At 34.2% G+C, this 14063-nt stretch overlaps 1 protein-coding gene across 1 annotated transcript; it reads right to left on the bottom strand.

The window, feature by feature from the left end:
• Positions 1 to 7666: 7666 nt before the first annotated feature.
• LOC107942802 (secreted RxLR effector protein 161-like) lies at positions 7667 to 8263 on the bottom strand. The gene has a single exon (XM_016876521.1). It carries the CDS (start codon positions 8261 to 8263, stop codon positions 7667 to 7669), a length of 597 nt encoding a protein of 198 aa, XP_016732010.1.
• Between the last annotated feature and the right edge of the window lie 5800 nt (positions 8264 to 14063).

Consider the following 14063-nt stretch of genomic DNA (forward strand, 5'->3'; position numbering starts at 1 on the left):
TAACAAAGAAGTGAAGAGATGAATAAAAATTAAAAGAAAATGAGAGGAGAAGATGATCAAAGGGAGTGCTATGGCCACAAGTGGAGGAGGAAATGAAGAAAAAGACGATACAAAAATGCAAAAATTAGGGTTTTAAGGGTGACAAGACAAGGATGAAGAAGAAAAATTGAAGAATGAGAGGAAGAGAGGAGGGTGAGACGGCAACGAGAAGAGAAAAAAATTATCCAAAAGAGATTGAACAGAAAATAAAATACTATAAATAAAAATTGTACTAGGGGAAAGAATCAAACTCAGGTTTCAATGACAATTTCACTAACACTTCAATTCGTACAAAAAAATATCAATAAAATCGAGGAATGACAAGAGACAAGCAAGAATAAAAAAGATGCTAGTGTTTTGTAACAACCTGGGAGCTCTAAAAAAGAACGGAATATTAAGTATTGTTGCCTACAGCCTCCTGTGGAGGGTTGGATAAAATTAAATATGGATGGGGAAGTTTGCTTAGTTGATGATATGGCTACTACAGAAGGTGTTATGCGTGACCATACTCAAGGTTTCATTTGTAGTCTTGCAACGTTGCTCTACTTTTGGACTTGGAGTTACAGGTGCCTTAAAGGGGCCACCAATGGCCTTGGACAAAGGGCTATAGAAAGGTGATTTTAGAACTTGATAAGTTATTGTTAGTTAACATGTCAAATAGAAAGGTTGAGTGTGCTAATAATTCATTGTTATAGAAAGTGCAAACCTTGCTAGCTAGGGATTGACAGATCGAGGTGTAGCATCTTTATCAGGAAAGGAGCGAAAATGAGACTTGGTGTGCCGTTAGGGTTTATCTGTTGGGTTTCTTACATAGGAAGAAAAACAGAACTAAGTCATCTGGATAAAATATGAACTCTTGTTGAAGCTAGAGCAACAAAGCAATAATTCCGGATAAAATATGAAATAAGTTTGAGATTCAAAGAAATGAGAGTTGCAAGGAAAGCAACCAAAAACAAACAGAAGTAAAAGGGATGAGATGTAATGCTCGCTTACCCAAGACCGTCGCCGGAGTCGAGCACGAGGCATTACTAAACTTATTTGAGCACTTAAACAAATTCGGACAAGCTGTCCAACTGCGTCATAATTGCTTAAAAATTCATATCTCGAGTTCCGTAACTCAAAATCAAATTCCATAAATTTTTTCTTAAACTAGACTCATATATCTATCTACTAATTTTTTTTAGAATTTTTGGTCAGGCCAATTAGTACAGTTTATTAGTTAAAGTCTCCCCTATTTTAGGGTTTGACTGCTCTGACCTATGTGTATTACGAATCAGATATCTCCCTGTACAGAGTTTCAATGACTATGTCGTTTGTTTCTAATAAAACTAGACTCAATAAGGAATCTGTACATATAAAGCATGACTTCTAATTATCTTTTTACAATTTATGGTGAATTTCAAAAGTCAGAACAGGGGATCCAGAAATCGCTCTGGCCCTGTTTCACAAAAATTTAAACTTCTCATAAAATATAACTCATATACCTGTTTTGTTCCATCCATATGAAAATAGACTCATAATTCTTCAATTCTATATTTAATTCATCATCTAATTGTATCTCTACTATTTTTAATGGTTTTTCAAACTCACATCACTGCTGCTGTCTGAATCTATTTTATGGTAAATTTTGTCTATTTCATGGTTTCCATGGATTAGCTAGCAATTTAGCATACATAACACCAAATATGATCATGATTAGCCATTCCAATGGCTAATCATTACCAAGCATTTCCATACCACTCAATATCCATATCATAAGACCATATATACAAAATGATTATAATGCTATACATGCCATACTCAAAATATACAAGCCATTATGCCAAGATGGTATACGGATAGTGTGAGTGGGCCTCCGACCGTTCCTGATTTCTGAGCTGGCTTGTCAAAACTACAATGAATGAAAATGAGGGAGTAAGCATAAATGCTTAGTAAGTCCATATGAAATTAATAAGCAATTACCAACATGCTTTTAAGATAAAACACCACAATTGTACAATTATACATACTCAGCTTAAACTGTTTTATCGAGATACATTTACTAAATAATTTATTTCTGGAGCTACGAAACTCCAAATTAAGTTCCGTTAATTTTCCTTGAAACTAGATTCATATGCCTTTCTCTCATAAAATTTTTAGAATTTTTGGTTTAGCCATTTAGTACAGTTTATTCATTAAAGTTTCCCCTGTTTCGCTGTCCTACAGTTCTGATCTCTCTTCACTAAAAATTATTTATCTCATAATTCGGGACTTGGATGATGTTCCCGTCTATCCCTCTTGAAAATAGACTCGATAAGGATTTTAAATAAATAAATTAAAACTCATAATTATTTTTGTACAATTTCTAATGATTTTCTAAAATTAAAACAGGGGATCTCGAAGTCATTCAAACTCTATCTCACAACAATTTAAATATCTTATAACATAAAATCCAATTGCATGCACCGTTTCCTCTATATAAAACTAGACTCATCAGGCTTTAATCTCATATTTTATTCAGCCCTTAACTCAATTTTCACAATTTATGGTAAATTTCAAAAGATACACTACTGCAGCAACCTAAAACTGTCAAGGCCATATTTATTCATTCACCACTACTATTCACTAAATCCATACAATATCATTTCATCCATCATGGTAAGAACACATAATTATGCTTCATAAGCATAGATCCATAATCTCAATGTCATCAAGTATCAAGAACTTATTCCAAATCGTGTCATTTTCATAGTATTCACCAATTCTTAATCTTTTCGGGACATTTTACATTTTCGTTCATAATCAAATTAGGGAACGATTACGGAATTGAATACCTCATTATCACAATGCCATAGTAAAACTATGGTCTTACACATAGTCACATATCACATACCAAGGCCATAGCCCAGCCATGGTCTTACACGGATCACATATCACACTGATGCCATATCCCAGATATGGTCTTATACAATAGCACATATCACACCGATGCCATATCCCGGATATGGTCTTATACGGAAGCACATATCATATTTCTCCGAAGCCATAGCCCAGCTATGGTCTTATACGGAAATCACATTTCACATGCTGCCATGGTCCAACCATGGTCTTTTCCGTCAATTCGTCTTAGCCACTGAATGAAAGTACTCAAGTCCGTTGTTCCATTTAATTTGTACTTTTATTCAAATATCATTTTACAATTATCGCAGTTTAATGACATTTTATATGCAATAATATACTATATCATTCATGAAATTTTCATTTCAAAACATTAAATTACACATTGTATTATTAAAAATCATATGAACTTACCTCGATATAAAATATTAGCAATCGAGCCTATTCCTCGTAAACTTTATTTTTCCCTCGATCATGACTTGAATCTCGTTTCTCTTGATCTATAATATAAATTATTTCTACTCATTAACATTTATTTGATTTCTATTTCACTTCACAATTTATGCTGTTCAAATTTCAAAATTGTACTTCTACCCCAAAATTTACAGTTTTTACAATTTAGTCCCTGCTCAATTCACCCATCAATTGAACTAAATTTTTTTCTCAATTAACACTTTTATTTTATCATTATAAACTAATTAAAAACCTTTGATATTCTGAATTTCAACACCAACATCTAATTCACAACTTTTTCACAATTAGGTCCTAAATACCATTTTCTATCAAAATGACTTAATAAAACAACCTTAATATGAAATTAGAATTTAAATTTCATAATAATTCATCATATACTGCCCTTACCCAGCCAGGGTAACTTCCAATTTCACCCACCAAATCAAAAACTAATGAATTAGATGATTGGACCTAATTGTAAAAGTCACAAAAACATAAAAATTACTAAGAAATAGTAAAAATTGAACTTACATGGTGCAAAAATATGAAAAACCAGCATAGGAGACCTGCTACAGCGTTTCTGGCTGAGAAAGATGAAGAAATGTCTAGATTTTTCAATTACATCATTATTTAATTACTAACTTTTATCCTATTTCCAATTTTGCCCCTTGTTCACATTGTTTTCTTGCTTATTTCATACCCAAACCGTCCAGCCATTAACCTTTGGGTCTAATTGCTCTTTAAATCCATATTTTTAAATACTTAAGCTATTCAATCACATCTCACAATTTTGCACTTAGTTTAATTTAGTCCTTTTCACCTAATTAACTACCGAAATCTTAAAATTTCTTGACGAAACTTTAATACTAACTTATTTACACTCCATAAATATTTTTAAAAATATTTATGGCTCGAATTATGCATTCGAGGTCTTGATACCTCGTTTTAGACCCAATTTACTTATTAAATTCTTTTCTCTCTTTTTTTTAACACAAAATTCACTAATTCAAAATTCTTCTAAATTCACACTTGACTCATACTTATTAATTTATTAAATTTTCAAACATACTTGTCGGATTTAGTGATCTCAAATCACTGTTCCGATATCACTGAAATTTGGGCAATTACATGAGAAAACTGAAAGAACAATAATTAGTTATTCTCATTACCTTAATTTCATCAAATCTATGATGTACATATATAAAACTACAACAATATTTTTAACTTGTAGAAGTGAACAAACATTAAATACATCCTAATGATAACCTAGGACCTGTCTAAAACTGGAAAGTACTTGACCAACTTTATCCAGTCAAAAAGTTTTCTGTCAAATCATATACAGGTCGTCTATTACAAAAACATACTTCATCCGGATAACATACGTACATTTGTAGTTGCTGTATTTCATCCAGATAACATACAGACTACTGCTTGTTGCCACATTTAACACTCCTCATTGGCTACAAAGTAGCAGACTCAAATTTGCTTCTTTAAATACTTGAACCTGGTGGCAGCTAACGACTTGGTCAAAATATCTGCCAATTGGACTTCTCAGCAGCAATGGACCAAGTTGATCTCCTTTGACAACTCTGCCTCCCTCAAAAAATGGTATTTGATCTTGAAATGTAACGGCCCAAATTTCAGTGATATCGGAACAGTGATTTGAAATCACTAAATCCGACATGTGAGCTTAGATATTAGTAAGTAAATGTTAAGTGTGGTTTTAGAATTAATTTTGAATTAGTGAAATTATGTAGTATAGGAAGTTGTAGATAAAACAGAATAAAAACGAGGTATCGAAACCTCGAATTCATAAACCGAGCCATAAATATTTTTAGAAATATTTATGGAGTGTAAATAAGTTAGTATTAAAGTTTCGTCAAGAAATTTTAAGGTTTCGGTAGTTAATTAGGTGAAAAGGACTAAATTGAACTAAGTGTAAAATTGTGAGATGTGATTAAATAGCTCTAGTAATAATTAAAGGAGAACTAAATAGGCAATTAGACACCTATTATTGGGCTGGACGGCATGTGTGTGCAGGAAAATTAAAAATCAAGTGTGAACAAGGGGCAAAATTGGAAATAGGGTAATAATTTAATTGTAAAATATGATATATTAGGTAAAATCTAGAGTTTTCTTCATTTTTCTTCATCTTCATCAGCTAAAAACACCATTAGAGAGCTTTTAAGAAGCTGGTTTTTGTATTCTACAGCATGTAAGTTCAACTTTTGATTATATCTTGTAATTTTGTGTTTTTGAGACTTTTACAACTAGGTCCATATGTTTAATTCATTAGTTTTTGATTATATGGATAATTTTGAAAGTTTCCATGAACAAGTGCTGAAATTTTATGATGATTTATCATGGAATTGAGGTTTTAATTTTATTATATGATGATTTTATAAAGAGATTTTTATAGAAATCATTATTTAGGACCTAATTGTGAAAGTTCTGAAATTAGGGTTTTGTGATGAAACTTTGAATGTCAAAGGCTGTGAAATAGTTTATAATGTTTAAATAAAGTGTTTTTTGAGAATAATTAGTTCAATTGATGAATAAATTAAGCAGGGACTAAATTGTAAAAATTTGAAAAGTTTGGGGTAATAGTGTGATTTCAAAAATTTAAGGGCATAAATTGTGAAATAGAATAGAATTGTAATGGATGCTAATGAAGGAATTATTTTATAATTATAGATCAAAAAAACGAAGTGAATCGTGGAAAGGAGAAAATTCAAGAATAGTTCTTGAATTTCTATGACTTTTGCAAATTAGCCTAGGTAAGTTCATATGGCAAAATTTAATGTTTTGTTATGAAGATATTATGATTTTTAAGTATATTATTGTAGATGAATACTATCAATTTGTAATAAGTATGAAATAATAGTTAAATAAAAGTACACATTAGTTGGAACAATGGATTTGAGTGCTTTCATTTTGTGACCATGGTGAATTGACGGAAAGATGTGATAAATGCGCCCGTTTAAGACCAAAGATGGGCTATGGCATCGGTGCAATGTGATATGTGTTCCCGTATAAGACCATAGCTGGGCTATGGCATCGGTGTGACATGATGATGTGATTCCGTATAAGACCATATTTGGGATATGGCATTGGCATGTGATGTGATCCGTGTAAGACCATAGCAGGACTATGGATTCGGTGTGTGATATGTGACAATGTGCAAGTCCATAGTTTCCTATGGCAATGTGATAATGAAGCACTCAATTCCATTAGTGTTCCATAATTTGTCAATGGAAATAAATGAGAAAAAGGGGCCCAAGGAAGTTAAATTTGTAAATAGGAATATGAAAATTATTCAAAGGAGCTTAATAACGGATTTGTGATTTACAGGGTAAAGTAGTTAAATTAAAAGATATATGATTGTGTACAATGTTCGGTAAGATTTGTGTTTTTATGCCTATGAGCTTACTAAGCTTCAATAAGCTTACTTGTGTGTGTTTGATATTTTTTTTATGTAGATTGAATTAAAGTGAAGTTGGTAGATTGGATCAACACAACAAGGCACACTATCCAAATCAATTCCGGTAGTTTTGTTTTATGTTTAAATATTTATATGGCATAGAGTTTAAATGAATTGAAGTAAATATGTTATAAACTAGTTAACAATATTTTGTACTAAAACAGTTTTTGGTTAGTAGCAGTAGTTTGACTTTGAAAATTCACCATAAATTATGAAAATCTAATTAGAGGTTGAATAAAATATTAAATTAAATCTTATTAAGTCTAGTTTCTTATAAAATAAATTATGTAAGAAATTGAATTGTAAATCGTGAGATATAATAACTTTTGTGAGATAAGGTCAGAGTGATTTCGAGCTCTCCTATTCTGATTTGTAAAAATCATTAAAAATTTTACAAAAATAATTAGGAGTCATACTGTATATGTTTGGATTCCTTATTGGGTCCATTTTTAAGAGAAATAAACAGCATGGTTATTTGAATTCTGTACAAGGAGAAATTTGGTTCATAGTTCACAGGGCTCAGAGTAGCCGAACCCTGAAATATGGGAGATTTTAACTAATAAACTGTACTAATTGGCCCAACCAAAAATTCTATAAAAAAATTAGTAAGTAGATATATGAGTCCAGATTCGGAGAAAATTTACATATTTGGATTTCGAGTTTCGTAACTTGAGATATGATTTTTTTAGCAACTATGACGCAATTAGACAGCTTGTCTGGAAAGTATGATATAAATTGTCTGAATTTGGTTAAGAGCTCAAATAAGTGTAGTAGTACCTTGTGCTTGACTCCGGCGACGGTCTCGGGTAAGGGGAGTTACATGAAATGCTTAGTTTTTCCATGAAACACAGGGTTCTTGGCAATTGCAACAGCTGACTGATTGTCAACTTTGATTTCTGTTGCTTTAGCTTGACGAGCATTCAAGTCCTCCAATAGCTTTCTAAGCCAAATTGCTTGATTAACAGCCCCAGCAGCTGCAATATACTCTGCTTCAGCTGTTGATTGAGCAACAGTTTGTTGCTTCTTTGAGCTCCAGCTAAAAACTCCTAATCCTAGAGTGAAGAAGTATCCCGATGTACTCTTCATATCATCAACCGAGCCAGCCCAATCACTGTCTGAATAACCTACCAGCTTCAGTTCTTTAGCTCTCTCAAACTTCACACCATGGCCTAAGGTGCCTTTGACATACCTTAGGACTCTTTTAGCAGTTTTAAAATGTGCAACATTGCAGCAGTGCATGAATCTCAATAGAAGACTAACAACATACAAGATGTCTGGCCTTGTTGCTGTCAAGTAGAGTAGGCAACCAACCAAACTCCTATACTCCTTTTCATCTATTCGATCATGCTCATTGATGCTTGAGAGTTTCTCTCCTAATGCAACAGGAGTGCTAACAGGCTTGCACTTTGACATGCTGAATTTACTTAAAACTTTCTGTGCAAATGCTTGCTGGCTTATGAAAATGCCATGCTCATTCTAATTAACTTCCATACCAAGGAAGTAGGTCATCAAACCTAAATCAGTCATCTCGAGCACATCTAACATTTGTTTCTTGAAATCTTCAATCAGCTCACCCTTACAACCAATAACTAATAAGTTATCCACATAAAGTGAGACTATCAACAAGGTTTCTTTCTCAGCCTTCTTCACATAGAGTGTAGGCTCACTTATGCTCTTCTCAAACCCAAGCTTCGACAGGTATGCATCAATCCTATCATACCAGCCCCTTGGAGCCTGTTTTAGGCCATACAATGCCTTTTTGAGCTTGTAAACCTTGTCTTCCTCACCAGGGACCTTGAAACCCTCAGACTGTTCTATGATGATTTCTTTCTTGAGAAATCCATTCAGAAATGCTGACTTTACATCCAATTGATGCACTTTCCACTGTTTTTGAGCAGCTAAGGCAAACAATAACCTTATGGTGTCTAACCTTGCAACAGGTGCAAAGGTTTCAAAATAATCAACACATTGCTGCTGATTATACCTCTTCACAACTAGTCTGGCTTTATGCTTGTTCAGAGATCCATCTGCATTGTTCTTGGTTTTGAACACCCATTTGACACCTATAATCTTCCTGTTTACCGGTCTATTAACCAGCTCTCATGTGTTATTTTTATGAATCATATTCATTTCAACTTCCATAGCCTTCTTCCAGCATTCTTCTTTAGCAGCCTATTCAAATTTTGAAGGTTCAACTATTGCAACATTACATCTTTGATAGATGTCTGCAATAGTCATTGTCCCTCTCATAGGTGCTTCATTAAAATTATCATCAACTGGCCCTTTTTCAGCTAACTCCAAACTGCTGTCCTGCTGATCTTCATCAGTCAACCTTGCATCAGCATCATTCCAGCTCCATAGTCTACCTTCATCAAACCTCACATCCCTACTTACTAATATTTTCTTTGTTGAGGGATCATACACCCAGTAGCCCTTATTAGTGTTTCTGTTGCCAATAAATATTCCTGGAGCAGCCATTCTCTCGAGCTTGGTTCTCCTCTCAACTGGAATAAGGGCATAGCAAATACAGCCAAACACTGTTAGGTGTGAAATAGAAGGTTTGATTCCATGCCAGGCTTCAAAAGGAGTCTTTTCCTTGACAGCAACGGTTGGCAACTTGTTGAGTAGGTACACTAAGGTATTGACAGCCTCAACCCAAAACTTGTTTGGCAGCTTGTTCTCAAACAGCAAACATCTAGCCATGTCAAGTACTGTTCGATTCTTCCTCTCACATACTCCATTTTGCTGAGGAGTATAGATTGTTGTTAGCTGATAATGAATCTCAGCTTGTTCACACAACTTTTGGAACCTTTCAAACAGATACTCAGTGCCATTATTTGTTCTCAAAGCCTTAATCTTGCAACCAGACTGATTTTCAGCCAATGCCTTAAATTTGTTGAAGGCTTCAAACACTTCAGATTTCTGCTTCAAGAAATAAACTCAGCAAAACCTGGTTAGATCATCTATAAACAGCACAAAGTACTTACTGTCAATTGAAGAAGAGGTCTCCATTGGTCCACAGATATCAGAATGGACAAACTCAAGTCTTTCTCAAGCCCTCCATGCCACATTAGCAGGAAAAGGCAACCTGGTTTACTTACCAAGCTGGCAAACCTTACAGACAGTGTCTTTGGCTTCAACTTTTGACATGTCTTCAACCAAGTTCAACTTATGCAACTGATCAAGTGACTTGTAATTCACATGTCCAAATTTCTTGTGCCATAGAGTAGCATCATCAACAAAGCTGGTGTAAGCCTTCTTCTCAAGTCCATTGACATTAAGCATAAAACACCTATCTATCATTGCTACTATGGCCAACTCCTGACCATAAGAGTCTTCAACAATACATGAGCCATTCTTAAAAGCGAGTGAGTAACCTTTTTCTACAAGCTGACCAACACTAAGTAGATTCTGATCTATGTCAGGCACAAAAAGTACATCAGAAATCACTTTGTTACCTGACTTTGTGTTGATCACCACATTGCCTTTGCCTTTGGCTTCAATCAGGTTCCCATTGCCAATCCTAATCTTTGAGGCAAAACTTCTGTCGAACTCTTTGAACAACCTTTCATCAGCTGCCATGTGGTGTGTGTAGCCACTATCCACTAGCCAGTCACAACTGACCTTGCTCGAGGTTGCAAAACAGGAGGCTGTAAAAACATGCTCCTCCTGAGTTTGAAGATCCTCAGTAGCCTTGGCTTGCATTTGTTGCTAAGCTTGTGCCTTCACTTTATTTTTGCACACCCTCTCAATATGTCCCAGCTGTTTACAGCTCCTGCACTGAACATCTGGTCTGTACCAGTAGTTCTTCTCCAAGTGTAAAGTCTTCTTGCAGTGAATGCATGGTGGAAATCTATTCGTCCCTACATCTCTCCTTGATTTCTCCCTTCTATCGACCCAAGGTTTCTTCCCCTTTTGACTAGAACCTGAGCCTTCCTTGGCCTTTGTTTGGAAAGCTCCTTCAAGATGCTCTTCTTGCCTGTTGGCCCTCTCAGACAGTGAGATGGTTGATAAATCCCTCGAGTCCTCTAATGAATAAATCTTTGACTCAAACTTCTCTGGGAGAGTTGTAATGACATTTTCAACAACTCTCCTCTCACAGAAATTATCACCAAGGAGCCTAATGTTGTTGACTATGGCCATTATTCTGTCAGAGTACTGCTTAATGGTCTCTGACTCTCTCATCTTCAGATTCTCAAAATCCCTTCTAAGGTTGATCAGCTATTGTTGTCTTGTTTTGTCTGACCCCATAAACTCCTCATTTTGTGACAGCCCTAATTTGACCCCAGTCGGAAAGTGGTTTCGGGACCATAAAATCGAGTCATAAAAATAATTAGATGTTATATTCTGTGCTTATTATATGTGAAGGTGCATGTGTGAAAATTTCATGCTTTAATACTGTCATTTGTGAGTGAAATTATTAAATAGGACTTATGTGAAAATTTGTGAAAATAAGATAGGTTATTTTTGTAGTGGCCAAATAATTAATGGTGTAAATAAGTGGATTTGCATGTCAAATTTCCCACTTTAGTTGTAGTGGCCGGCTATGATAATGATGATAAGCAAAATATGTATTATATAATAATATGATAATGGTAATGACTTAATTTATGAAATAAAAATTAAGTAAAATAAGAAAAGATAATAGAAAAACAAAAGAAAAAAAATGTTTGTTTCATCTTCTTCCTTAATAGCCGAACCTTAAAGAAGAAAAGGGGAAATAGCATTCGGTCACTTTGAGCTTGAATTAAGCTCAAGAGCATAGAAGGGCAAATTCGGATAAGGGAAAAGAGAAAGTAGTTGAATAGCCGATCCGAGACTGTTTGAAAATATTCGAGGTAAGTTTTAAGTAGTTAAATATATATAATATTCAAAAATGACATGACAGACTATGAGAATTAAGTGTTACTTATCATATATGTACATGGCCGAATGGCAATTTGTATTGGAAGTAAAAGGTGATATGTTTTCATGATCAAATGATAGTGTTAGATGAAAATGAGTAAGATTTTACGTGTAAACTATTATGTATTTAAATGTTAGTGATGAAATGAGATAAAAGTGAATGAAATGTAGGATGATATATTGAATGATGTTTGTACCTAAATTGGTGTGATTGTGTTATATAAAACTTGTTGATTTGAATATTGTGCAGTACAATTCGGGCCTTTGAGCCTAGCAGGCTATAATGCCGGTGAGATATTATCCGGGCCTTTGGGCCTAGCAGGCTATAATGCCGGTGAGATAATATTCGGGCCTTTGAGTCTAGCAGGCTATAATGCCAGTGAGATATTATTCGGGCCTCGAGCCTAGCAGGCGAAATGCCGGTGAATGAATTCGGGTTTTTAAACCTAACAGGCTGAATGCCGGTGATTTGATAAAAGTCTAAAACTAAGATACCTCGTGTTAGAACGACGAATGAATACATTCAATACGTTAAGTTGGCTAGGTACGTATTATGTATTTATATGTGAGTATGATTTAAATTAAATCATAAGAGTATAATTTGATACATATGTGAATACATGATATATTTATATCTATGATTATGATACATTCGGTCAAGTGTGAATGTATGTGAAAATGTTCGATTTATTTATGCCATATGAATTCAGATTAAGTGTAATTAGAATGCTAAGTGTGCATTATATGCTTGTGTATATTCGGCCAATGGTAATAAATATATAGGAAATGACCTTTTGAGAAATTGGATAATTGACGTATAATTGAGTTTGTCTGTTGTATTGCTTAAAACTTACTAAGCTTATGAAAGCTTACTCCTTTTGTTATATTTCTCTGTTTTATAGATTGTTGATCCCAGTTACCTGCTCAGAGAGGGGATTGTCAGCAACTCGTCACACTATCTGTCTTTTTGGTACTGCTATATTTTAGAACTAGTATGGCATGTATAGAATAGACTTAAGTGAATGATATTTTGAAATGTTGATGTATATAAGCCATGCGAAAATGGAATCTTTTGAATGTTTGTATAAAGTTTTTTTGAATGCATATAAAAGTTAATGTTCTAATATCAATGTGATTGTACAAATGTGGTATTTTGGGTTGGTAACACTTCATAACCCATTCCGGCGACGGATACGGGTTATAGAGGTGTTACACCTTTAGCTTCTCTTATGCTTGCTTTGGTGAATCACAAGCCATTATTCTTGTGAAGATCACATCAGAGACCCCATTTTACAAGCAGGCCATTGCTTTATACTTCTTGGCACACTCTTCAATGTGTTACCTCATCTAAGCAATGGTTGGATTGGCCCTCAATGGAGGTGGTTTAGCATCATTCTCGATCACACTCCACAAATCATGTGCTTGAAGGTATGTCTTCATCTTAACTACCCAAATGTGGTAGTTTTCTCCAGCAAACACATGTGGTGGTGGTGGTGTGAAACTCATCTTTGCAGCAAACAAACAGACTAACAAAAAACAGCTTCTGCTTCTTTTCTCTCAAACACAACCAAGGTCTTCAAAGACTTACGCTCTTCATACCATTTGTTGGATTTTTCACATAGAAAGAAAAATAGAACTAAGTCATCCGGATAAAATATGAAGCTCTTGTTAAAGCTAGATCAACAAAGTAATAATTCCGGATAAAATATGAAATAAGTTTGAGATTCAAAGAAATGAGAGTTGCAAGGAAAGCAACCAAAAACAAATAGAAGTAAAAGGGATGAGAAAACTGAGAAAACAATAATTGGCTATTCTCATTACCTTAATTTCATCAAATGTATGATGTACATATATAAAACTACAACAATATTTTTAACTTGTAGAAGTGAACAAACATTAAATACATCCTAATTATAACCTAGGACCTGTCTAAAACTGGAAAGTACTTGACCAACTTTATCCAGTCAAAAAGTTTTCTGTCAAATCATAAACAGGTCGTCTGTTACAAAAACGTACTTCATCCGGATAACATACGTACATTTGTAGTTGCTGTATTTCATCCGGGTAACATACATACTACTGTTTTTGCCACCTTTAACATTATCTTTTATAATTAACTACCCTTTTGATACAATTTTGAGGCTCTTCGATGATGATATCAATGAGTTAAGCCATAGACGGGTTATTTATATGTAATCAATTTTTAGTTCCTACAAATAAAAAATTTACACTATCCATAACTAAAATCATTGGGATGATTTCCTGATTAGGGAGGTTACACCTCTAATATACCCTTACTTTTGACAAT

The sequence above is a fragment of the Gossypium hirsutum genome, chromosome A13, assembly GCF_007990345.1.
Source record: "Gossypium hirsutum isolate 1008001.06 chromosome A13, Gossypium_hirsutum_v2.1, whole genome shotgun sequence".
In the NCBI taxonomy this organism is placed as follows: Eukaryota; Viridiplantae; Streptophyta; class Magnoliopsida; order Malvales; family Malvaceae; genus Gossypium; species Gossypium hirsutum.